The 23,770-nt window shown below is 38.1% G+C and overlaps 2 protein-coding genes and 1 pseudogene across 3 annotated transcripts in view; 2 read left to right on the top strand and 1 right to left on the bottom strand.

Moving 5' to 3' along the window:
- Nucleotides 1–689: 689 nt before the first annotated feature.
- On the bottom strand, nucleotides 690–22,895 carry LOC111504460 (NACHT and WD repeat domain-containing protein 2). Its single transcript, XM_023159018.2, is given in 30 exon segments — nucleotides 690–2,105; nucleotides 2,707–2,896; nucleotides 2,949–3,107; nucleotides 3,182–3,351; nucleotides 3,587–3,786; nucleotides 3,846–4,051; nucleotides 4,169–4,315; nucleotides 4,371–4,589; nucleotides 6,514–6,682; nucleotides 7,098–7,291; nucleotides 8,149–8,272; nucleotides 8,577–8,778; nucleotides 13,438–13,650; nucleotides 13,705–13,924; nucleotides 14,185–14,357; nucleotides 14,486–14,591; nucleotides 14,643–14,789; nucleotides 14,861–14,954; nucleotides 14,957–15,104; nucleotides 15,157–15,367; nucleotides 16,552–16,691; nucleotides 16,770–16,970; nucleotides 17,841–18,086; nucleotides 18,141–18,339; nucleotides 18,388–18,613; nucleotides 18,841–18,985; nucleotides 19,091–19,294; nucleotides 19,355–19,471; nucleotides 22,623–22,711; nucleotides 22,770–22,895. Coding segments are annotated over 30 exon segments (5,121 nt in total). The 5' UTR covers nucleotides 22,873–22,895; the 3' UTR covers nucleotides 690–1,946.
- Nucleotides 2,336–23,770, top strand: part of Nipped-A (Transcription-associated protein Nipped-A) — a 62,670-nt gene continuing 41,235 nt past the window's right edge. For both annotated transcript variants that reach the window (XR_012465061.1, XM_074173416.1), the window contains exon 1: nucleotides 2,336–2,475. The gene's annotated coding sequence lies outside the window, so the exon portion shown is untranslated. The remainder of the gene's footprint in view (nucleotides 2,476–23,770) is intronic.
- LOC111504461 (serine/threonine-protein kinase 24 pseudogene) lies at nucleotides 8,030–11,126 on the top strand (annotated as a pseudogene).

The following is a 23,770-nucleotide window of genomic DNA, read 5'->3' as shown; positions in this document are numbered from 1 at the left end:
TGATTGCTACAAAAATATTTCAGTATGTAACACAGTCGATAAACTTTATTTTACTTTACAAAAAATTTAAAAAATGCTAAAGTGTAGTCAGCAAACAGATCCACCTGCAAACCTTTATTATTATATGAGTTGAATATCCTACTAGAAGCAGTATGTTTTATTTTTTCAAAACAAGAAACACACTTCGGAAATATGATGTACATTCGTATCAAACTAGATCTAACAGCTTGATCTATCGTAGACTTATCTTGATCTGGTATCAAAAAGGCTGATCTCCACAGTTACAAAAGCATATAAGCTACCAGGATACATAAAAATGGGACTAAACTTTCCAGATTCTGAAGTTCCATGAAAAATTCCACTATGTATGTTTTTTATACTATGTAATTTGAGTTTATACAGACAAATTATAATGTTTTTCACCAAGTACATATCTGAGTTTTGTGTTTTTTTCCTTTCGAGTTGTTTCAATGTAAATCCGTCACAGTAATATTTTTTAGTGTGTTTATTACTGACATGAGAAACTGATGAATAGGTAAAATAAATTACTTTCACTCACGTGAAGCACAAGAAGCCATAACGTTATATAAAACGGCTGACAGGACTTTTAGTTTTACCATTTGGCTTAGTTTGAAAATGTCCGGTAGAAGCCGCGTCTGGACGAAGAACTTTCGAATGAATTCAATATATCAGAAAAACTCAAATATGATATGTATGGTACCCCCAAGTCATCGAGAACTTCATAGTCCACATACAACATCTACCAGCCATATTGAACCTAAGTCAGATGGTAAAACAAAGTCCAGTCAGTTGTTTTCATATATTGTTGTGGTTTCACGTGCTTTCAGTGAGTGAAAGTAATTTATTCCAACTTTTCATCAATTTTTCATGTCTCTAATGGAAGCACTAACTAAAAACTTATGATGCACTGTTTGGAACCTTTGGTGTAGTAATGAATATTACTGGAGTTTTTTCCCAATACCATATCGTTATTTTCAACACCTCGACACGTGTTTCGACCACCAAGTGATCATCTTCAAAGAGGAAGATTAAACTGTCTGTTTAAAAATAACGATTTGGTATTGGGAAAAAACTCCAGTAATATTCACTAACTAAAAACATTACTTTTACAAAACAAAAAATATAACCTATGTTTAATATTTAGTTTTTCTAATCAGTCATCATCGATAAAAATTCTTACTGAAAATTTCTGGGAATTGCAAATGAAACTTTTACTTCTTTCTACTACAGAATTGAAAATGACAAATTTTTGAACCTGTCAAAAAACAACCATATAGCAATATCTCATTACTTTCCTCAGTTGTAGTTTTTCACAAAGAGGACCTGCTGGTTGTCAAAATTGAAATATCCGGTGTTTTTCAGTGAGAATTGTTATTGTTGATCAGAAGTAGTAATGAGATAATTCAAATTGAAGATTTTCCATGCAAAAAATATTTTTTCTGTCAGAGCTGTTTTCTAATAGTTCATTGTGCAATTGAAAAATCGCTCATCAGTAATCGGTAGAAAGAAGTTACAAGAATTTATTAATATCATTGTTTCAACTCATTATGACTGAAGGTAAGGTTTTTCATGAATGTCCATAAGATAACCACGGGTAGCGCTAGCGTTTGCAAATTTAAGGTCAAATCGAGTTTATTATAAACAACCTTCACATTTATTTTGAAGAAATGAAAACGATCTGAGAAATTCCTTTCAATATTTCACATTTCCAACGAACAAATCAATTATTTATTAAATATCTACAAACGCGCTTTCCCTATTGATTCATTTCATCTGGAAAGTATTATTTACCAAAGTAAATTATTGTCTGAAATAAAATTGATTCAAATATGTATCTACTTATGAATGCGGATATCTTTGCTATTATTGAGGAAAATTTTCCAAAAAATATTTATTTCAAATGATTTCATCATATTCTGGAACAGTCACTGAATACACTCTACCAAACTATCACCTTCCTGCTCCTTCAATTCACTGTTTAGAGAACTATTATTCTCATTTGAAAAAATTGTAGACAGTTTAGCGATGGATCCTACAGCCCTGAATCGAGTTTGAGCTCTCCTTTTATCCACTTTTTTCTTCCACTGAAAAAAAATTCAAATGAAATATATCAGGTTGAAACCCCAATAATTTCATCAGTAAATGATAAGATGCAGAAATTTTCCAGTTATAACCTTCAATTCTCAACTATCAAAAAACTTTTTCAACTTTTTACTCCAATTTCTTTTCTCAAAAGTTTGGCCGGCATCCGAATCAGTTGAGGCCAAAAATCTAACACTGACAGCTTTGCCAACTTCACTGTCATCTTTGACAAAGAAGAATGAGAATTTAATTCACGGTAACTTCACTCTTAATTCATTTCGTTTAATAACAAACTGCAATCGAAATAGTGAAAATAATTGAATGAAAATGTTCCCGAAAGTGTTCATTGAAATGAAGCTTTGATGGCAAGTTGTAAGTACCGATATGAGCTCTCAATTGTTCCCAGATATCAAATTTATAACCTTGTTTAGTTGTCATTGATAGCTAATTCAGATTTTAAGGCTGTTTCACGCAAAATATGCCATAGAAAACATTATTAAGGAGTACCGGGAAGAGAAATTGCAAAAGCTTTTTGCGATTGTGACAGTTGTCAAAGAAACTTATCTATACAAAATCAACAACTTAAATTAAACTTTGTCTTGCCTCTTCATCCCTGGAAGGCATCTCTGACAAGTATTGATTCATGTTGTCTTTTGAGGTATCCACTATAGCCAGTACTGATACACATCCATCCACCGTGCCCAGTACTAGAGCTTTTCCGTCTGGTGTGCTTTCAACTGCTGTCAGTTCCGCTTGTACTCTGTAATTTGCCACCATCTCCGCATCAGTAGTTCTAAACGAAAAAGATTAGTTCGAGAGCTTGGACTTTTGTGTGTAGAACCCACCTAAACACTCTCAAGGTCTTCCTTCCGCTATGGTAGTAGAGAACGTACTCGTCAGTTGTGTTGAAGAGACATATTATTGAAAACACTCCTTCGGCTACTTTCGGAATGAACGTTCTAACAGTTTGGCCTTTCTTGAGCTCTATCAGTTCCAAACCGCCTCTGAATTATGAAAAACATTTAATTAAAAAAGTGGGGAAAAATACAAACTAGGTTGATTTGTTATTGATTCTTACCTCGAAGGGGCATACAGACCATACTTTCCATCTTTGGTGATGCTGCCTCCCCACTTTGGTATGCTACGAATGTGTTTTTTTGTTCTGATGTCAAAGACTGCTCCTTTGTCCGTCGTCAATACCGCAATGAGGTGCCCTTTGTGTGGCATCGCCACTAGACCTGCAATATCCTGTCCCAAATACATATCAAACATAATTGATTTCAGAACACATCCTAAACAAATAATGACATACCCTGCATTTATATTTTAAAAGCAATACCTACTTCAATATATTTTTTATAAGTAATTTTTCTGTATCTGTGCTGTATTGACCTGTGTAAAAGCTTAATGTGTATTTTAACACCAATAAAATATTCTATTCATTCATTTGATAAAAAATAAGTTGGCACAACAAGCCACTAACCTTGACGACACTGCTTTTAAGGGGAATACGATGAACCAGATTTCCGTTCTGTGCGTTATATACAATAATGCAGTCCTTATTGTTCTTATCAGCAGCTGCTATCACAAGATGCAGGTCGTCTGAAGTGACCACAGCGGGCCTGAAGGGTACTCCCGTTATGCTACGTACAGGATACTCGAAACTGTATACCATTTCACCGCCTGCTCAGGGAATTATTTGTTTCTGTTATGGTCTCGAAAATAAATATTATTCTACTTACTCGGAATCTCTCGTACGCATACTGTGGCCACTGTTCTAACGAAATCCGTTCCTGGGGGGTTGCTAGGCTTGGAAATCGATAGGATTTTCGTGCCTTTGTCCATGAGAGACAGTTGCCTGATGCCTGGCTGTTCGTCTTTGAAAATCACCGTTTGAGTCAAGCGTAGCCATATCAGTATGTTGCCCGTTTCTGCAGAGATGATATATCTGGAAACATGTACATTATTTAATGCATCAACAACGCTTATTTTTTAAGTTGGTGATAATTTAATTCTTCGTACGAAAAACCAATCAAAGTAAATATTTTTCTTTTACGTTACTAACTTTCCGTCCGGTGTTATTATGGCATGTGTCACGATGGCTCCCAGCGGGCTGTCTGCCAATTTAGCCACCAGCTTCCCTATTCGTAGATCCCACACTCCTACACAGTTCCTCGTAGCCGTTACTGCCAGGCTGAGGTTGTCAGAGAGGCTGAAATCCATGAATTTAAATAATATATTTTATGTTGTTTGTTATTTTTGCTTACCTTATCGAATCTACTTGCAATTCGTGCCTGTCGATGACGTGGACCGTCTCGAAAATGTTGTTGATGTTCCAAACCTTGGCTGTGCGATCTATCGAAGAAGTCACTATGCTGTTCCAGTTGCCCACCGTTAGTGCTTCCAACTGAATGATTCGACCGAAGTGGGCGTCTAAGACTTTCACTAGCTTTCTGGTCTGGATGCTCCAGACGTACAAGTTCTTTCTACAAAAACGATGTAATACTCAGGCTAAGAACAGTTGTGATTCGATTAAAATTACATACTATTATTATTACATGTACTACTCTATTCAAAAAATAAGGTAAACTCGTTTTTCTCAAAAAATATTTATTTATTCATCATTTTCTTTTTTGTCCTCTTCAGAATAGTCCCCCTTAGATATAATACACTTATGCTAGCGCTTTTCCAATCCTCGAAGCGGTTCTTATATGCTCTTTTTGGAATGTTCTTGAGCTCTCATGGCGATTTGGTTTTTAATTCTTCAATGGTCGCAAAAAGCCGCCCTTTCATGGGTCTCTTCAGTCTTGGAAACAGAAAAAAGTCGCGGGGGGAAATATCTGGTGAATATGGTGGCTGAGGCATGATTACAGAGTTGTTTTTGGTTAAAAAATTATGAACAAGCAATGACGAGTGAGTAGATGCATTATTGTGATGCAAAAGCCATGAATTGTTCTCTACAATACCGGACGTTTTCTCCGTATTGCTTCTCGCAAGCGGCGTATATAATTTCAAGATAATACTTACTTCTTATTCACCGTAATAAAACTGATGATGTAATAAAAACTCCTAATGTACTTCGACAGGGTAATCAAATAAAACAGTGAGCAAAACCTTGACATATGATCGAACTTTGCGAGCTTTTTCTGGTCTTGGCTCTCCTGGGCTTTTCCATTGGGACGATTGAACTTTGGTTTCAATGTCATAACCAGATATGCATGATTCGTCATGAAACTATGAAACTATTCATAGTTATTCATAGTATACATTAGTTCATAAATTAAAATGAATACGAGTAATGATTGTCCAAAACACATACAAATTTGAAGTACAAAAGCAAAAATCAATTAAAAAAAAACTAATTAATACAGTTTATTGTATGATTTACACTATAAAGGTTTTTACAAACACCACGACTCGTGTTTCGGTATATAAAGTTTTTTAATATGGATTTTCATCAAGTATTGGCCAGTTCTACTCAATTAGCAAAAATAAATAATAATAATATTTATTTCTATGGTTGAAAAGTACAGTTGACAGGAATCAATGCACAATAAACAAAGAAAATGTCAATTATAAAAGTAAATGTAAAAACATATAAATGAAATAACTACATGTAACCATATTATAAGTTAGTCAAAATAATATAAACAACACAATAACACAAACCGTGATAAACATCCCTAAGTAATTAAAGTAACATATAAATATAAAAATATAAATGTAACTAGTTATAGACTATAAAAAAGCCAATAAAATATAATCAACACACAGTTTCTCAAGTATTGAAAGTAAACACTTTAACCAAATGTCTCAAGATCTCTGGTTAGTTGATTGGTGAATTCTTGAATGGTGTAACAAGTCCTTTGAAGTAGCATTTTTTTTAGCTGACTTTTGAACACATTAATATTTGGGGAATTCTCAAGAGCTATTGGAAGCATATTGTATAATTTACACCCACAGAAAAAGTAGTACATTTAATTATAAAAAATATTGACCATAATTATTTTATTTTCTCCCATTTCCGTCCTGAAGAATACATTTTTTCAGTACGTTGAACTGCAAGCAGTTATTACAGTTTTTCATTCGTTTATGCAGTTTATTGAAAGCGAAAAGTGAATCATGTGTAATTTTTTTTTTGGCCAGCTACCTACAGAGCTTACATCATCGAGATGAAACAGTTAACGTAACGTAAAATTAGATTATATATTTTTTTGTTGATCACCAAATATGCAATTTTGAGCTTATGCACTAAGAAATGTTCTTCCAAAGAAAATGAGTTTGTACCTGAGTATTGTTGTAGTGCAACAATTATATATTGGGAGACACGACAGAGGTTGACCATTTGAAATTCTTGAGAGCTTATATGCTCCTAGAACTGAACCTTGCGGAACACTAACAATTACTCACCTCACGCCCGCTATGGCGTAATTTTTGTGGGCGCTTAGCATTATGGAGTTGGACTGGAGCATCTTTGTCGTGATATTTCTAGTACCATACGGTAGGGTCAAGGAAATCGCTCCCGGGTCTATTTTGTCATCGTTGAAGTCCCAAATGACGAAACCGTTACTTGTTGTTCCTGTTGAAATATAAGATATAGTTTATTGTGAAATGAATTCAATATGTAAAACAAAGATTTGTTGGATTTGCTAAATAACTTGCTAAATAACATAATGAAATGAAGAAAAAATCGCATGAGAGGAGCGCCGTGTTCAGTTTTGCCAGATCTGCTGTTTTTGAAGTATATCCCTTGTTTGATAGTTGAAAATTACGGGTGACTCAATTTACTTTCTATAATAATTATTGAATGACTGCATATAGTGGAAATTTACTACTTAGGTAGTATGCATCTATAAAATATAGGTTCTACTGTTTTTTTTTGTATCAACCTACTGTCCTACTGATACTGGTCGTTTTATTATGCTTCACAAACATAATTCAAAAAAGTTGATAGAACTTCAAGTTGGAACAATGCGTATTGCTAGTATAATTACCGAATAGCACTTTGTCAACTTTATCAAGTTTGAGTTGCAGCATCAGTTCTGTATCATCATTTTCAGCTCTAGGTAAATCTTCAATTTTTTCCCATTTCTTCGATTCTTCCGATTTGGTATATTTCGTGACGATATACAGGTCGGGAGTAGAACATGCGTAGACCGTCGATTTGTCTTTCGTCAATACCATCGTACTGAAAAAATCATTGGATTTTCAAGAAAATTTAATGGAGTCAAGCTGCTGGAAAATAATTCATGAAAATCAAAAGATAACTAGACATGTACTATTCTGATCATTCCCATATTGATTTCAATTTAAGAAGCCACCGGTAGAGGTGTGAGCCACAATAAAACCTTGCGGGTTGCGCACTCACTTTTGACCTAACCTATCCTAACTTCTCCTCCTTAACTTTCGAGCGGGGCAAGATATCAAAGTCGAGCAAAACTTGTACGAAAAAGAAACATTTTTAGTAAGCTTCAATGAAAAAGCCAATGGTGTGACATTACTTTCGACAGAGAGGATATCTTCGTATCTTTCATAGTTTCCGAGATCCCAATGGTGAGGATCGAATTTGAAACACCCTGTAGAGTACAAAATTCTCTATCGATCGGTGTATATAACGACACAGAATGAATATTCATTTAGACATGGAATACACGTGACATTAAAACGGTCAAAACTTTTGAAACAACCTAATAATTTGCATTAATTCCTAACTTGTTCAATTCTCGACCCTACTTATCATTAATCAATACATTCATTATTTTTAATTTACTCCTAAGCGATTCATCAATACTTTTTCATTCCAATTCCTAATATTGTGTCGAAATACGAGAGATTAATCCTATATCAGCAGATATAATGATTATTAACACCTTCGATTGACGTTATATTTCATACTGGCTTTGAATATAAAACAAGATAATCAGATTAGTAGCTCTCGTTTCCACAGAGAAATGTCATTGATAAGATAACACATATTTCTTCGTTAAAGAATCGGGGTTGATTAGGTATCAATAATAGTTTTAAAAACGTCATGTATCAACGCACCTGTGATATTCTAAATATTCGAAATCTCCTTCTCTGGTACGTAGCAATAGAGTCATTCTTTCGTCATCAAGATTACCCTTCCAAAAACCTATTCTGTACTCTTCTTTGTTGTCGAATTCCATATCTAAAAACGAATTTGATCAATTCATTTTCTATTATCTTGCTAGGTATACCACAATGCCCAGCTCGCAAGCAGAAAGAACGTGCATAGTGACATCTCACGAAAACTCATAAAAGGTGATATACAGGATGGTGCATCCTTGGAGTTCACCTTCAAGAATAATTATTTAATATCGAGATTTGTTAAAAAGCTGTTGCTTCACAAAAAAAATGATGAAATTTAATGGGAAAAAGTTGCTCCAGCTGACGTTATTTGAGACCATCCTGTATAATACCGCAAATGAAGTTTATGTTTTTTTTTGTCTCACGTAAAATGGGCCAATCTGACATTTCTAGCGGGGCGCAGTATTCTTCTTCGTTGTTTCCTCTCATGTCGAATTTGATCCACCTGTCGCTTCCGTATATGTATAGGTTATAGTTCAACAGGAATATTCCCGTCACAGCGCATCCTTCGGGAAGAGGATTGTCTATCGTGACGAACTCGCTTGACAGCATGTTCAGCAGGACAGTCTGAAAATCAAAATACGAGGGTCAATTGAAAAGTTTTTACCTTTCCCTCGTAGACAGCCTTAAGACGATGGCGAATTCTCTAATACCAGTTATGAATTTGCCATACAAAAGCGTAATCAACCACAAGTGAGTTTTCAGTTGTAATACGAGGTTTGTTTGATATCAATAGTTCAAAAGTGGATGTGAGTTCCAATCTTACAGACCGATTCTGTGCTTGTAGAAAGTGGGAAGCTTTTTTTAATTGATAGGGGGATAGTTTTAGGAGATTTTTTTTAGAATTGAAGCTTTTTGGTTCCATCGTTGAACTGGTTAGAGATTTGTTAAAACTTTGGATTGAATGCCTTAATTTTGAATGATATGGACTGTGTTAATTCCAAGGTTTATAGACCAGCTTTTTGGTTGAAAGGAGTGAGAAGCTTTCAGTTTTTCCTTGATATTTCTTGGAATCGTTATGAGTCGATAGTTTTTCAACTAGTTAGATCACTGTCCACTCTGGATTGTTTTGTCAGCAAAGAGAAGGATTTACTTCATGTATGGTCATGAGTAGACAGTTTTCATTTGAACTTGTTGGGGAGCTGTCAGATTATTTGACAAGATTTCACAGTTTTTAATTGACCCTATCGGGATAGAAACAATTTGAAATATTACGGTCACGACCAGCCGAAGGCTATAAATGGAAGAAAACTCCCGATTCTATTAAATCTGGATATCTCCTTGCAGGTAAGGAAACACCTCCTCTTCCAAAACATGTCGCAAACAGATCCGGAATCGATCTACGCCAAGCACGAACTGATCGGCAAAGGCTCTTTCGGAGAGGTCTTCAAAGCCGTCAACAAGCGAACTTCGGAAGTCGTCGCCGTTAAAATAATCGACCTAGAAAAGGTCGAAGAGGAAATCGAAGTGGTGCGCCAAGAGATAACGATACTGAAGCAGTGCGACAGTCCTTTCGTCACCAGGTACTTCGGGTCCTATCTGAAGGGCGAGAAACTTTGGATCGTGATGGAGTATCTAGGAGGAGGCTCTGCTTCGGAGCTGATGAAGCCAGGAAGATTGGAAGAAACGCATGTAGCGATAATCCTGAGGGAAGTGCTGAAGGGACTTGAGTATTTGCACGGAGAGAAGAAGCTCCACAGGGACGTCAAGGCTGCCAACGTGCTTCTGAGCGAAACGGGGAACGTTAAACTCGCCGATTTCGGAGTTGCGGGGCAGTTGACCGACAGCTCCATGAAGCGGGACACTTTTGTCGGCACCCCCTTCTGGATGGCTCCCGAAGTAATCCGCCTGAGCGCCTACGACTACAAAGCTGATATCTGGAGCCTCGGAATCACCGCGATCGAGCTCGCGGAGGGCAAGCCCCCCCATGCGGACTTGCACCCTACTCGCGCCCTATTTCTCATCCCCAAAGAAAAGCCCCCTCGGCTGGGCGCTAGCTTCAGCAAGTCGCTCAGGGATTTCGTGGAAGATTGCTTGAATAAGGAGCCGCAGCATAGACCCGCTGCCAGCGAGTTGTTGAGATACCCCCTCATCCGGAGGGCCAAGAAGAATTCCTTTTTGGTCGACCTCATCGACCGATACAAGAAGTGGAGGGACTCCCATCCCGAGGATATTGAGTCCGAAACGTCTTTCAGCGCCAAGTCGCTCGTAATAGACCTCGATTGGGTGGCAACTGTGAAGGGCAGGGAGGAACCGCAAACGGTCGGCAGTTGTGTTCCAGCTATTACGAAAATGATTCGTTTTTTGGAGCCGAAACACCGCGATATCATTCCTGGGAGTCGGAACGACGGTCTCCTGGAGGAGCTTCAAGATGCTTTTGCGGCCGCTGAGGGTTCTAGTCCGGGAATTAGTCAGGCTTTCGTTCAAGGGTTAGCTCGGGCGTTGAAACCGTTGATTTCCGAGGAAAAGTTGGACGCTTTCGTGGGTAGAATGACGGAGAGTAAGACGCGGGATGATATTTCCGAAGGTGGGTTCAGCTTTGACAGTTTTGGAGGGTATATAACCGATTAATGTTCAGAAGTCAGTATTTCGTTCCATCGGTGTTTCGGTCAACCTAAACATTATTTGAAGTGAACGATAAGTACGGCGAAAAATCAATTCTCAACTTTCTGGAATCATTAATGTACTAAAAAAATAAACAATTTTGAATGCCAATGAAAACTAGTCGTATAGAATAAATAGTATATATATTTTTTAACTACAGAAAAAAATTCATAATTACGTCACTTTACTTTTTATCGGACGTAGCTGGGCCCTATTTTATTAAAGCACACTGGAGGTGAATCTGGCCCTATTGATATTGTAACATAATATATATAAAGTATTTATTTTGAATATATTTCGTTAAGTTTAAATCTTTCATCATTTATTTACCCTATTTCATCAAATAAAGGTATTCCAGTTTCAGACTGGAAGATTTGTTCGCTCGATCTGACAGTCTTTATTGTTTTACCATTTATCCATGTAATGAATGAAAGGAGAAGTTTAGCTTGTGCTGCTTTACAACTTAACCTATATATAATAAAAATAAAGGCATATACCTATACTTCAAAAGTTATATATGAATACTAGCGACCCCCTGCTCCCACGGGTGCAGTGCTGATACATATAAATGCGTATAATAATATTTCTGAGAATTTAGTGCCTACTACTATGAAATTGTACTATAATAGGGTTCAGCCAGCATTCGCCATGTAAGCGCCAAAAATGTGTTTATTCACGACATCACATTAGAAACCCCTGAAATTATCAATGTTCACTATATAATGCATGTTATATAGGTACATATAAACCTTCCTTTTGGATCACTCTGTTAATTGAAAAAACCCGCAACAAAATCCGTTGCGTAGTTTTAAAGATCTGAGCATACATACGGACAGACAGCGGGAAGCGACTTTGTTTGTCTCAACGCTGAACATGGCGCTCCTCGCGTGTGATTTTTTCTTCATCTTGATTGATTTGTAATATACAGCTTCGTTGGAGAAAATTTGATCTTATCGCTTGTGGCATGGTAAATAACACTGTGATGGATATTGCTAGTTTTGCTTCTATTATAACATAACAATTATTCATGCCCGCACAATCACAAATGTTATAACTTGAATCGTCTTTACAGGCATCCTGACAATTGTCAAAACTTAACAAACCGAACGTCGTCAATTTGTTCAATGCTCAATTTTTTTTCTTTATTTTTTAAACGTTTCAATAGTTGTCCTGCTCCTGCAGGAGACAAATCAAAAATTATGAAAATCAGTCAAGCTGTTTTTGAATTGTAAATTGTGTAACTAACACGGTTTTGCTATTTTGTCATATATATTAGATTAATTGTATAATGTAACAAATTGATAGGTTTGATCTTATTTAAGGCTTATTTTCATTTTTTTAGAACATTTAGAAGAAACTTGTTTTTGAAAATGTTTTTGCTATTAGTTCATTTAAATTGAAAGGGATATATTTTTGGGAAAGGAAGGTTTTGGCTTTCTACTTCTCCATATCGATACAAAAAAAAAGTTAGATTGTTCAAAAGACGGAAGAAAGCAATTGATTTCCAAAAATAAACTCTATACAAAGATTTGTATATCGCTCAAAGAACTAACTTTCAGGCACAAACGGGAAAAAACTTTCAAAACAAATACTTTTATATGAACATTGAATTATACAATGCTGAAGAGGCAATAAAACACTTGCCTTTTTGCCTCTTTAGCGCCAGACTCATTCCGAAACATCAGATGTCCGCCATTGAGGATGACACTGTTTTATATAAGTGAAATTTTACCTCTTTCTCATACTACAGGCTCTTCCAACAAGTATTTCCGAAGTTTGACATTGATAACTGTCGTCTTGTTGAAGCTGCATCTGTCAAATTAGTTGTCATTCAATCTAAATAATAAAATAGTTTTGGACAATGTACCGCGGGCTTTGCCCATTTTAATGGTTGCCACAATCAATATACCAATGGGGCTATTCGCAAAATGGCGGATAAATTTGAGTCCACTGATTTAGTAAACGATCGACCCGTACATCGATGAAACCTAAAGTCTACCGAAAACATTGCCGCTGTCTGTGAGAGTGTGCAGGAGATTCCGAGGCAGTCGATTTCGCATCGCTCACAAGAATTCGGCCTTTCGCACATCACAACTTAGCGAATTTTGCGTCGTGACTTGAGCGTGCACCCGTAGAAAATTCAACAGACCCAGGAACTGAAGGTAAACGACCATAGACGTTGGCCAGGCCATCACTGTCAACGACGAGTACTACAGGTTGACTATTACCAACTTCTTTTGGCCTGAGTTAGATGCTCTGGACACCAACGACATGTGGTTTCAACAGGACAGCGCTACGTGCCACACAGCTCAAGCCTCATTGGATATTCTGCACTAGCGATTTGAGGGCTTGATAATCTCATAGGAGGTGACGTGAACTGGTCACCGAATTCATGCCTTAGACTTTTTCGTAGGGGGTTTCTCAAGTCCTGGGTGTATGCGAATAAGCAACAAACCACAGTCATGGAAAATTGGACGTTTCGGATGCTGTGGCGGACATTTGCGCTTAATGAAAGACCCTATACAAGAGAAACGCTAACATGTCCCCAAATTTTTATGTTGCTCTACCATCAGCAGTAGATAACAACTGTTTAATTGCGCTACGGAAAAAACTGGTACATACTTGATTGTTATTGGTATAAGCAGCAGCCCACTTGTTATCTGGACTTAGAACCAAATGCTGCATTATCCCTTCTATGTTCGGATTTACGTCTCTGGTCAGATCACTTGTAGACAAATCCCAGGTGATGAATCTGTTCGATACGGACACGACGTATCTGTAGTCAGAGGTCAAACATATCGAAAACACGGCGAACTGGTGACCCTCAAGGGAATACTGAAAATCAAACGTTCTTGTTGTCTGACTGAAAATATAGCCCGAGAGAGTTACCTTGAGGGGTCCTCCTGGCGTGTGTAAGCAGTGATACAATGGCAGAAGGGAACAGTGCATAGGCCCTTTGAAGTCGCAGTCGTTGAGTAACATTTTGATGTTGGGATTATGACTGACTTCGGGAAGCAGCCTCCCTATCAGCTGCGGGGCCAGCATGTTGGGGTATTGGCCCAGCACAGCTCCACCTAGCCTCAAAGCGTCCGCCACCAACATCAATTCCCTGAAAAAGAAGTTCGATATAGTACGAAACCCTTGAATATCAAAGATAAACGATGCTCCCAAGGTCATCAGTTGCAAAACCAAGCCAAGTCTAAACGAAATCGAGCAGATCATATTGTACTTTTAATTTGCACGAAACTTCTACACGCATGAATCGCTACACCAGTGTCTAGCTAGACCATCTTAGTTTTTGGACTTTGGTTTCAACCGAGTTTTTGAAATTTGTTAAACCAATAGATATTTCCAATTGACATTTCTTACCTTCTTGATTCTTTATCGTCAATGTTGGCGCTGGCGTCTTCATAATCTGCCAAAACGGCCTGCAGAGGGCAGCTAGATAGCTTTGCGTGAAGCCATTCGTAGTTGAAGAGAACATTATCGTATAAATCTTTAAAACGCCTCGATCTCACCAAGTGGAACGGTAGTTCTCCAAACTTGAAAGTAACAAAAATTAATTCAATATCAGAAAAGACATATCGGTGAAGTACCAAAAAGTTTCTAGAAAGTTTGATTCGGAAATATTTTTTTCTAAAATGTGTGTATGAATCAATATCTGACTTACCTTTCTCAAATTATATCTAGACACTTTTCCCTCTTTAGAGTAGAATACCAATGGCTGCACTGGAACCTTCCGATCAGCAATACCTTCTTTATCTGTGAGGTTGAATCTACAAACAGCTCTTTCAAAACCAATACTGCCACAGCCACCTCAAACTCACCTGTGTCGTTGGATTTCCGTGTATCTGAACGGCTTCGGTTTTCCTCCACCCCAAATGCCCAAGAAATAATCGGCGATCATGGAATGAAAGTACATGGCCATGTTCATGTTTTTGAAGTATCTCTCCTTGGCAGTATCGCGAAATTGTCTAAAGCGTAAAAGCAAGTTAGTGAGTTTGCCTCAAGGTCCGGCTCGCGGGCCATTCAGTGGGACGTTTACCTGTGGTACCAGTTCATGACGCTAACTCCGTCCGCTTCTCTTTCAGATAGATAGTTGGGTAAATCGTTCCTTATTCTCGTCCACAGTAGCGGGGAATGCGCCTCACTGGGGGTAGATGGTACTGGTAGACATCATCTAAGACCTTGTCGTCTAGAGAGATCAGGTCTTCAAGTTCGGACTCGGACAAACCGCTTTTGGCCGCTGTTATGTAAGCTAAAGCGTGGAATACCAATATCCTGCCGTGCTAAAAATTTTCTGATCAAGAAGCGGTCCAGAAATTCTTCTAACGCGGTTACCTGTTTTTCTATTCTTTCGAACAGCATCATGATGGAATCCATTACGGTCGAGGCTAGGTGCGTTTCTTGGGATTTCGTGTAGCTGCGCCATCTGCATATTTCTGCGAAAACCAACTTTACGAAGATGGGTAAGCTGCATTTGTCAATAGCGTTCGAGACCAAACGCCACTGGTAGTTGGTCAGGTCTCTGTGGGCTGTTTGCATCCACATTCTGAGGAATGAAGACGAGTGAGAATTTCATTCGACGCACAGTAGATCATTTCACCTATAGGGTCTTTCATTAAGCGCTTCGTATCATTGCATCTGATAAAAACAAAGTGTGTGTGTGGTATATCATTAAAATTGTTTATTTGTTTGAAACACCTATTGATGGAATATAACATCCAATTTCCCAGGACTCTGGTACATAAATCAGGCCGGATTTGACCGACGCAATGGGTTATGTTGGGTTTGAGGACCGCTGAGGCTTGAGGCTTCATCGCATACACCTGCGACTTCAGAAAGCCCCCAAAAAAATCTAACGGGACCAAATAGCACGATCTCGATGGCCAGTTCACATCACCTCCACTTTTGATGACCATTCCCTCCAATCGCTCGTGCAGAATATCCAATATTGCATGAGCTCTGTGGATGTAGTGCCGTCCCATTGAAACCAAATGTCGTTGGTGTCCAGAGCATCCAATTTAGGCCAAAAGAAGTTGGAAATCATCTGTTGACAGTTATGGTTTGGCCAACTTCGTTCTCAAAGAAATATGGACCGATGACTGAAGTAGTGGACTCAAATTTATCCACCACATTGCGAATAGTCTTCTCGATAGGACGATTATGGCGACCGTAAAATTGGCGAAGCGCGCGGTACGTTGCCCGAACAGAACACCCATTTTGACAAAACAATTTTATTTGTACGTGTTGTTGGATGCGATATCTGTCCATGGTGATTTGGCATAACAGCTGTAGCTTCAACATGATGACCATTATCAATTGTCAAAGTTTGGAAGTCCCTTTTGGAAGACTCTATATTTATCTAAGATAGCCCCCACGACAGTCGGTTTGAAGGGGTGCAGAGAAAGGTAGCAAATGAGTTTTTAGTCTATGAATGTACTGACCTGTTATTGAAAATTAATAATACTACCCATGATAATAACTAAGCAGATTTCATAAATAGAATTTTTATTCTAGACGTGTTTTGCTAACACCGTAGCTCCATTGGTTACTACAGATGGCTTGTCCTTTGAAGACAGGTGAGTGCAACAATGTGTTCGTAGATTAAGCTAGGTGAGACTTTGGCAGGTTGCAACAACGCTATCTAGTGTTGGATGACGATTGCTTTATTTTTGGTCTCATGATATCATAGGTGGAATGAACTACTGTGTTTTTGATGTTACTCCAACAAACTTTATAACTTTCATGGCCAGCTCTTCTCCCAAGGCTTTGACTTCTATGAAGTTTTCTTCGACATCTATCATCCTTCTGAGTATGTGATATTCCTTCGATACCTCTGGGTTACTTTCTTCGTTTGCACAGGATACAATAATCTATAAATCCCAAGCAATTTTTAGTTATGGAGTCATAGAACATCAACTATCTGTTCCAATTCTCCAGCAAATTCCTACCTTGCAGTGCGACGGTAATCTTGTTGGCAGCCATGACACTTTGTTTGCATCCTGGGTTCCAGTGAGTTGATCCACTGAGTCGAGGAATAGAAGTAAAGGTTGTTCCTTGGTGGCGAGGGTGAGTAGTTGTTTGAAATGGGCGGTGAGTGGCACCAAGTCATCTGGGATGCCTTCAAAGGGGAGCATGAAGTTGTAGGATATCTGAAAATATGGGTTTCTACAAAAATCTAATTGGAAATGGTCGAGAAATTCTCTATAAATGGACAAAACGACATTAATGTACCTCTACCAAATACTTTCATAAAAATTACAGGAGCCTATGAATATTACTGGAGTTTTTTCCCAACACCAAATCGTTATTTTTAACACCTCGACACGTGTTTCGATCACCAAGTGATCATCTTCAAAGAGGAAGATTAAAATTAGAAACGAATGCGAGCTAAACCTATTTATGCTATATACAATGTATCCCATACAGGTAAACCATCCAGGCGTACCACCCATACAGTTATACCAACCTAAATTAATTTTACAATTTTGCCTCATCTATTATTTTACAATATATGTTTATATAAAACAATTTTCAGCTTCTATACCTGTATGGCGTACCACCCATACCTGTATGGGTGGTACGCCTGGATGGTTTACCTGTATGGGATACCTATATAGCAAAAATAGGGTTGGCTTCGCATTAGTTTCTAGTTTTAATCTTCCTCTTTGAAGATGATCACTTGATGATCGAAACACGTGTCGAGGTGTTAAAAATAACGACTTGGTGTTGGGAAAAAACTCCAGTAATATTCATTACCACACCAAAGGTTCCAAACAGTGCATCATAAGTACAGGAGCCTAGTTACGTCTGTTTTTCATTCATCTGATCATCGAATGGTTTCTTGAAAAATTAAGCAATTGGAATTATAATGAAATGACATTATAATACTATTACGTTATGTTTTTTATTTTTTCTGCTTTTTAAGGGTAGGTCCATTGAGATTTATGTCCTGTTTCATTTCAACATTTATATTTCTACATATGCGATATGACAGACAATATATGTGACATGTTCCATACCTGTTGACAAATTGATATCAAAGTAGGCGTCAAGGCAGACGAATCTGGCGTTGTTCCCAAAAACCTTACGATGCTAATTGGCTTAGCACCCTGAAACCAGTCTTTACTTGTCGACATTCCGGCGGATTTGGCTAGTAGGGATGTTTTTCCACACCCTCCTTCCCCATAGAGTATCAAACACTTGTCAGAATCGTCCAACATGTACCTGTGGATGTGTTCCAAACTATCTTCTCGGCCGTAAAATACCTGGAGAAGTAGCGTGCGTTTGAACTACTCAAATAACCTACCGCACTAGCCTACCTTCACCGAATTGTTGCAGGCGTGTAGGTGCTGCAATATCTCCGTTACTATCTGACCTTGAGCGCTGGAGTCTTCCTTCCTCATGGCTCTGTCCACCAGTTTGATGATGTTCTTGTAGAAGTGCGTTATGAAGTGCTTCAGGTAGTCTTCGTGGGTTTCATTGTCAAGCCCCTCTCTACCTATCCACTCTACTGTGTACCTAGAAAGGAACTAAGAGGTATTTCGTGGGTGTCACTATCTGTCTTACTTTTGTATGTTGCTGGTCTCTATTTTGGCCGGGAGTCTCTCGTCTCTGAGGTTGCCAAGCAACTTGGCGGACTCGGTATCCAAACTTCTGTTGATTATGTCCACGAATAGAGAGGCTTTCTTTAGATTTTGGAGGTTAATGTTGTTGATGTATCTGATATAAGCCAAGCAGTGGTTTTTGGTGTTTTTCACATTCAAGATGCCATTTATTACTTCCCTCTCGGTCACTGAAAACACATCTGGATTAGCATTCGCTTTTGTGGATACTTTGGGATCAGATACACACCATGAAGAAAATAATGCAAAAACAATAATGATAAATGTCAATGACTGGTAGATGATTCATAATCCTTTGAAAGAGATTATAGAGCTAAAAGACTTATGTACAAGTTGGAAGTTGAGGTGAAAGTGTTGCTATCCTGTAGGAAATATTAACGGAAGTATTGTGAATTACCTGACATAAAATAATTATGTGTGGCATCATCGTCCATTTTTCCTTGCTGATTCAAAGACGCCGCTGCTTTTCTGAATAATTTTTGAAATTTGCCCAAAGTGTCCCACCATTTTGCTTGGTCTTCTGCTTGCAGTTTGGGAATTCTCTACAGAAATTAAATTTTGTTCCAGACACTATTGAGTTCTTATAGTGATGAGAAAATAAAATATTTTGAGAAGCAAAATCTAATTTAAACAGAAACTAAATTTACCTTGTTATTGAAATTTATCAAAATGGAAGATATAGGCTGCAGTACCGATATCGGGGGAACAGCGTTGGCATCCTTTCTGTACCAAGTGTCTATCAATGTAGGGTCGTGTCCAGTCGCTGCTAGCTCGTCTCTAATCATCAGAAGTTCGGACGTCAGGATGTAAGTTGGAATTGGCCTGTAGCCATATTTTTGGCCCAGAAAAACCTTCAACATTCAATTAGTGACAGTCAAACAAGTATTATACATAAGTGCCAATTAACTTACAACAAAATTGGGACCCATGGACAGCCTTTGACAATTTTGTATTTCTTTCATGCACAATTCGGTAGTCATGTGGTCATCCGTAGCTTCGTCCCTTACTCCCCATCTCATATCTACAACCTGAAAGGAAGACAAGCTTGAAAGCCTTCTACAGGGTGTCCCGTGGGTAATGGGTCAAACTCAAAGTGGTGATTGGGAGCTCAGTTTCAATCAAAAAGTTCATATAAGAGGTCTGTCATAAAAACGTGTGCGTCTCGGAATTCCCGACAGAAGTGACAACTTAAACTAATCTTAATTGAACTATTTAATACCTATCGAAATTGTTTAAATTGAGAAAAGCTTAGGTTATAACTTAAATTTTATGTATATCAATTTGATAATGTAAGGAAAGGTAGTTTTTTATCAAAATATGTTCTGTATCTGTAGAGTAGGGAGGTTGAGTGTAAGCCCACAGCACTTAGGCCACATGTGACCCATTGTACATCCTCCCGAGGAGTTGTCCCCCTAGGTCATCGTCCATCCTGTCCTTTCCAGGAAGGTGGACAGGTCACTGGGAGACATCTCCTTTATATCGGCAGGTGTAGGCCAAGACTCGCCGAACACACACTCTCTTATTGACGATAACTCCAGGCACTCGCATAGGACATGCCTGACAGTCTCATCTTCCTGTTCACACATCCTGCATAGAGGTGTGTCCACTAGCCCCATATTATGAAGGTGTTTCCTTAGTTGATAGTTGCCAGTCGGAAATCCTACTGTTAAACGTAGATTTTTCCTGGTCATCGCCAGATATTTCTTCGGCGCCAGCTTCCCAGGCTCGCCCAAGGTGATCCTGGCAAGATTGCATCCTTTCATTCTATCCCATCTCTCTAAGGATCGAGCATGGATGTAACATTTGGCTAGTTCCGCAATTGTCGAAGTCATCAGGCCGTAGGTGCCACTGGGTCCTAAATATTTTTAGTCCAGCCACTTCTTTGGCTAAAGAGTCAGCAATGCGTTTACCTTTACTCCTGTCGTGCCCTTCAACCCACCTCAGGATAATGTTATTATCTATCGAGGCTTTGGCTAAATCTTGGTGGAACTCTAGTACTAGCCATGAGGTAACACGTTGTCTGTTCAAGGCTAATAGAGATTGTCTGCTGTCAGTGCAGATTGTTATGTTTTTGCCAGAAATCCTTTTTCTGGATATTTCTTTTGTGGCGGTTGAGATACCAGCCAGTTCTGTTTGGACCACCCTGGTATTTTTTCCCATTCCCCACGCAATCCTTAGGCTTAGTGATCTGGAATACACTCCACATCCTGAGCCTTCTTTGGTTTTTGAGACGTCTATATGTGTATTACATTTGCAGCATCTGACTTTGTGTTCTGTTTTATTTGTATTTTGTAGGTTTTTTTAAACACAAACCTGGGTTCAATTGCATCACTGGTTGCTTGCAGCAGAGGTTGCGCAGTAAGCGCTTTTCGCCATAGACCCAGCCTCAAACGACCCATTCCTACTTCGACGTTTACACAAGCCGTGCGCAATCGTACCATAGCTATTAATGCAACCTCCTTAACCTACTGGTTCAGAGGGGTCAAACCCGTAAATAATTCCATTGCCGCGGTTGGTGTTATTCTCATGGCTCCTGTGATGTTTAAACAAGCCAGTCGCTGTATTTGATATAATTTTTGGATGGCTGTTGCTTGTAGAACTTTCGGTCCCCATGCAATGGTTCAGTACGTTAACATAGGTCTTATTATTGCAGTGTAGACTCCATGCGCGTCCTACTGTCATCCGACATTGCTCATAAGCCACATATGCTCTTTTTGTTCCATGTTCCATAATTTTGTGTATTATAGCTACCATAAGCCAATTGTTACTTTTGTAGGAATAAATAATGATACTAATAATGTACATCAACCAAATTAGTATCATCATTTTTAAGCCACATTTCCTCATAATGAAAGAATATTACGTGCTTGCTGCTTAGATTTCCATAATACTGTCAACAGTATATGTCTAACGCACATTAAATACTGAGCTTTGTCCGACGAGAGAGGAGGAACCTGCCTTTCGCTGACGTATGCGTCAGAGAAAGGGAAGCCAGACAGACTGGCTCTGTAACGCGTTAGTTAACGAAGCAGTTTACCCTCCCAGATGAATTTATCACCTCAAAACCTTCGAATGCCCAAATACAACCCATTTTCATTGTAAGCAAATTCAATTGTGTTTTTTTGGAACGTTCAATTTTGATATTTGTGTCAAAATGTGATATCACGTTAGAGGTATTGATTGCCCTGCATTCAGAATGGATACGGCCCAACTTCGTACCATCTTGTACTAAGATATTACGTTAGCAGGGCCAAGGGCAATGATGCGAAAGTTTGTCGGGTAGCGTGGCTGTGTTGGCAAAAAAAAAGTAAGGAGGGTTATTCATAAATTCTGGACGGGCGTTTCAACTTTTATGTATATACATGGCAACGAATTATTCAAAGAAAGAATATAGTTCCGTGATAGAATGAAAGTAAGCTAGGTATGGTTATGGTTAATGTATATATGAAACTATTATAATTCGGGAAGTGCTTTGAGTGTATAATAACCTGGAATATGAACGAAGTAGATTTTCTGTAGATTCACCTCTGTTCATTTCTCAGATTGTAGACGGTTATATACTCACAAAACAGTAACACAGTGTTGAATTAATTCAGAAAAGACTGCTTCGTACAAAATATAAAGAATGAGGGACGATTCTTTGAGTTTTTAAATATTTACGTATGTTTAGACGTCAACTCAATCACTTTACTATACTAGAAGCGCGGAAAAACTGTTCAGAAGGTGTTTTCAGCCTAATAAGTTGACATCATCAGGGAATAATGAATCTTTTGCCGTTCAGATACATGTTTTCATGAGATACATTTTGGATTAATAGTCTAGTAGAACTAGCCGTTACAAGTTATTTGCTTGTCAACATTTTTGAAATTTCAATCCATTGAGCTTGGGAAATAATCGACTCGAATTTTGGTGATAGATTTTTCTTTTTTTTTGATAGGAGAGTACTTATTAACTAGCCATTAATATTCTAATATTATTTCGTAACTGAGAAACGCTATGGATACTGACAGTATATTTTTTTCAACTTTAAGAGCAAAGCCATCAACTGCCAAGATTGAAGAATATAGAATTCATTATTGGAATGAACTGCACTGATACCGATTTTGGCATTTAATTTCTAGTTATCGTTGAGTTATCTAACTAAACATCCTAATTTTTTCATAACTCTGGATAAAATACCTGAAATTCGAGTCCATGTTTCTCTCGGCAGTAATCTTTTATTTTCGGATAACATTTTGCCATCAGCGTATTTCTCTCCATGGTTGTGTCTAAAATATTATTCAGCATCTTGAATTACATCGGGTAAAAAATACACTTGATACCCACCTGTAAATGTAGAACTCGTAAAAATTCTCACAATTTTCGAACTGACTGGCGGCAAACTTTCCAAAGAGCCCGCGAAAATTAGATCAATCGTTCTGTCGTCCATTTTATTTTATTTGTGCGTTGAAAATGAACCATGAACTTTCGATGCAGTTTATACTCTTTGGGAATCTACCTCAGACTGAAAACACGTCTGAACTGCTAGGAATGATCGATATTTAAACTGTTTAGTTGTTTTCGCGGGTTGTGACGATGACATCGGAGTGTGTTCGTGAAATTCGGAAATAATTTGCAGCATAATTGAAGTTTTTTGGCGACTTATTTGACTAACAGAGTGCTTAAACAAATTGCTGGAACCTTCAACCGCTCTTAGGATGAGATTCTCATCCAACGCGTTCAGTGCTGTAGTATCAAAGGATTCAACGGTACCATGAGCATCGGATTAGTTGTAACAAACGCTCGGAAATTGATATTGTGTTTAGTTTATTCGCTTTTGTTAGTATTGTTTTTAGTTTTTGTAGTTGGTTATGAAGTAACTTACCACAAAATATTCTGCAGTAGATTTGTAGAAATCTCTTAGATTATTCGAGCCGCAAACATCCAAATTTAGGACCGTATTCAGTTAGTGATGAAGTTTAAAAGTAAATCGCATAAACATATTTTAAATATTTTACGCAGATACAATTTCTCCCACCGGCCATGACTCAGTCCGGCAGCTGCAATTCCCTAATAACAACACTGATGAAGACGCAACGACTTTATCATCAACTCTCATTCTTTAGGTAACAAAGTACTCAATTAAAGCATTATTAGATCCGATTTGGATCATTACGTCATCGTCTTTTCTAGCGATAAATGAAAATATGGCAGGTATGTCTGATTCAATCAGGTTGGCTGTGCAAGTATCTGATTCATTGAAAAGTGCTCTTCATAGAAAGTAATAAAAATAAATCTATTTATTATTAATACGAGTGTTCCATATTTTTGTATCTCACCGTATACAT

Source organism: Leptinotarsa decemlineata, unplaced genomic scaffold (genome assembly GCF_025532065.1).
Source record: "Leptinotarsa decemlineata unplaced genomic scaffold, Ldec_3_MD MMD2_tig00000251_RagTag_RagTag, whole genome shotgun sequence".
Classification (NCBI taxonomy): Eukaryota; Metazoa; Arthropoda; class Insecta; order Coleoptera; family Chrysomelidae; genus Leptinotarsa; species Leptinotarsa decemlineata.
Note: the sequence above shows the minus strand (reverse complement) of the source record. Positions and strands in the feature narration are given on the sequence as shown.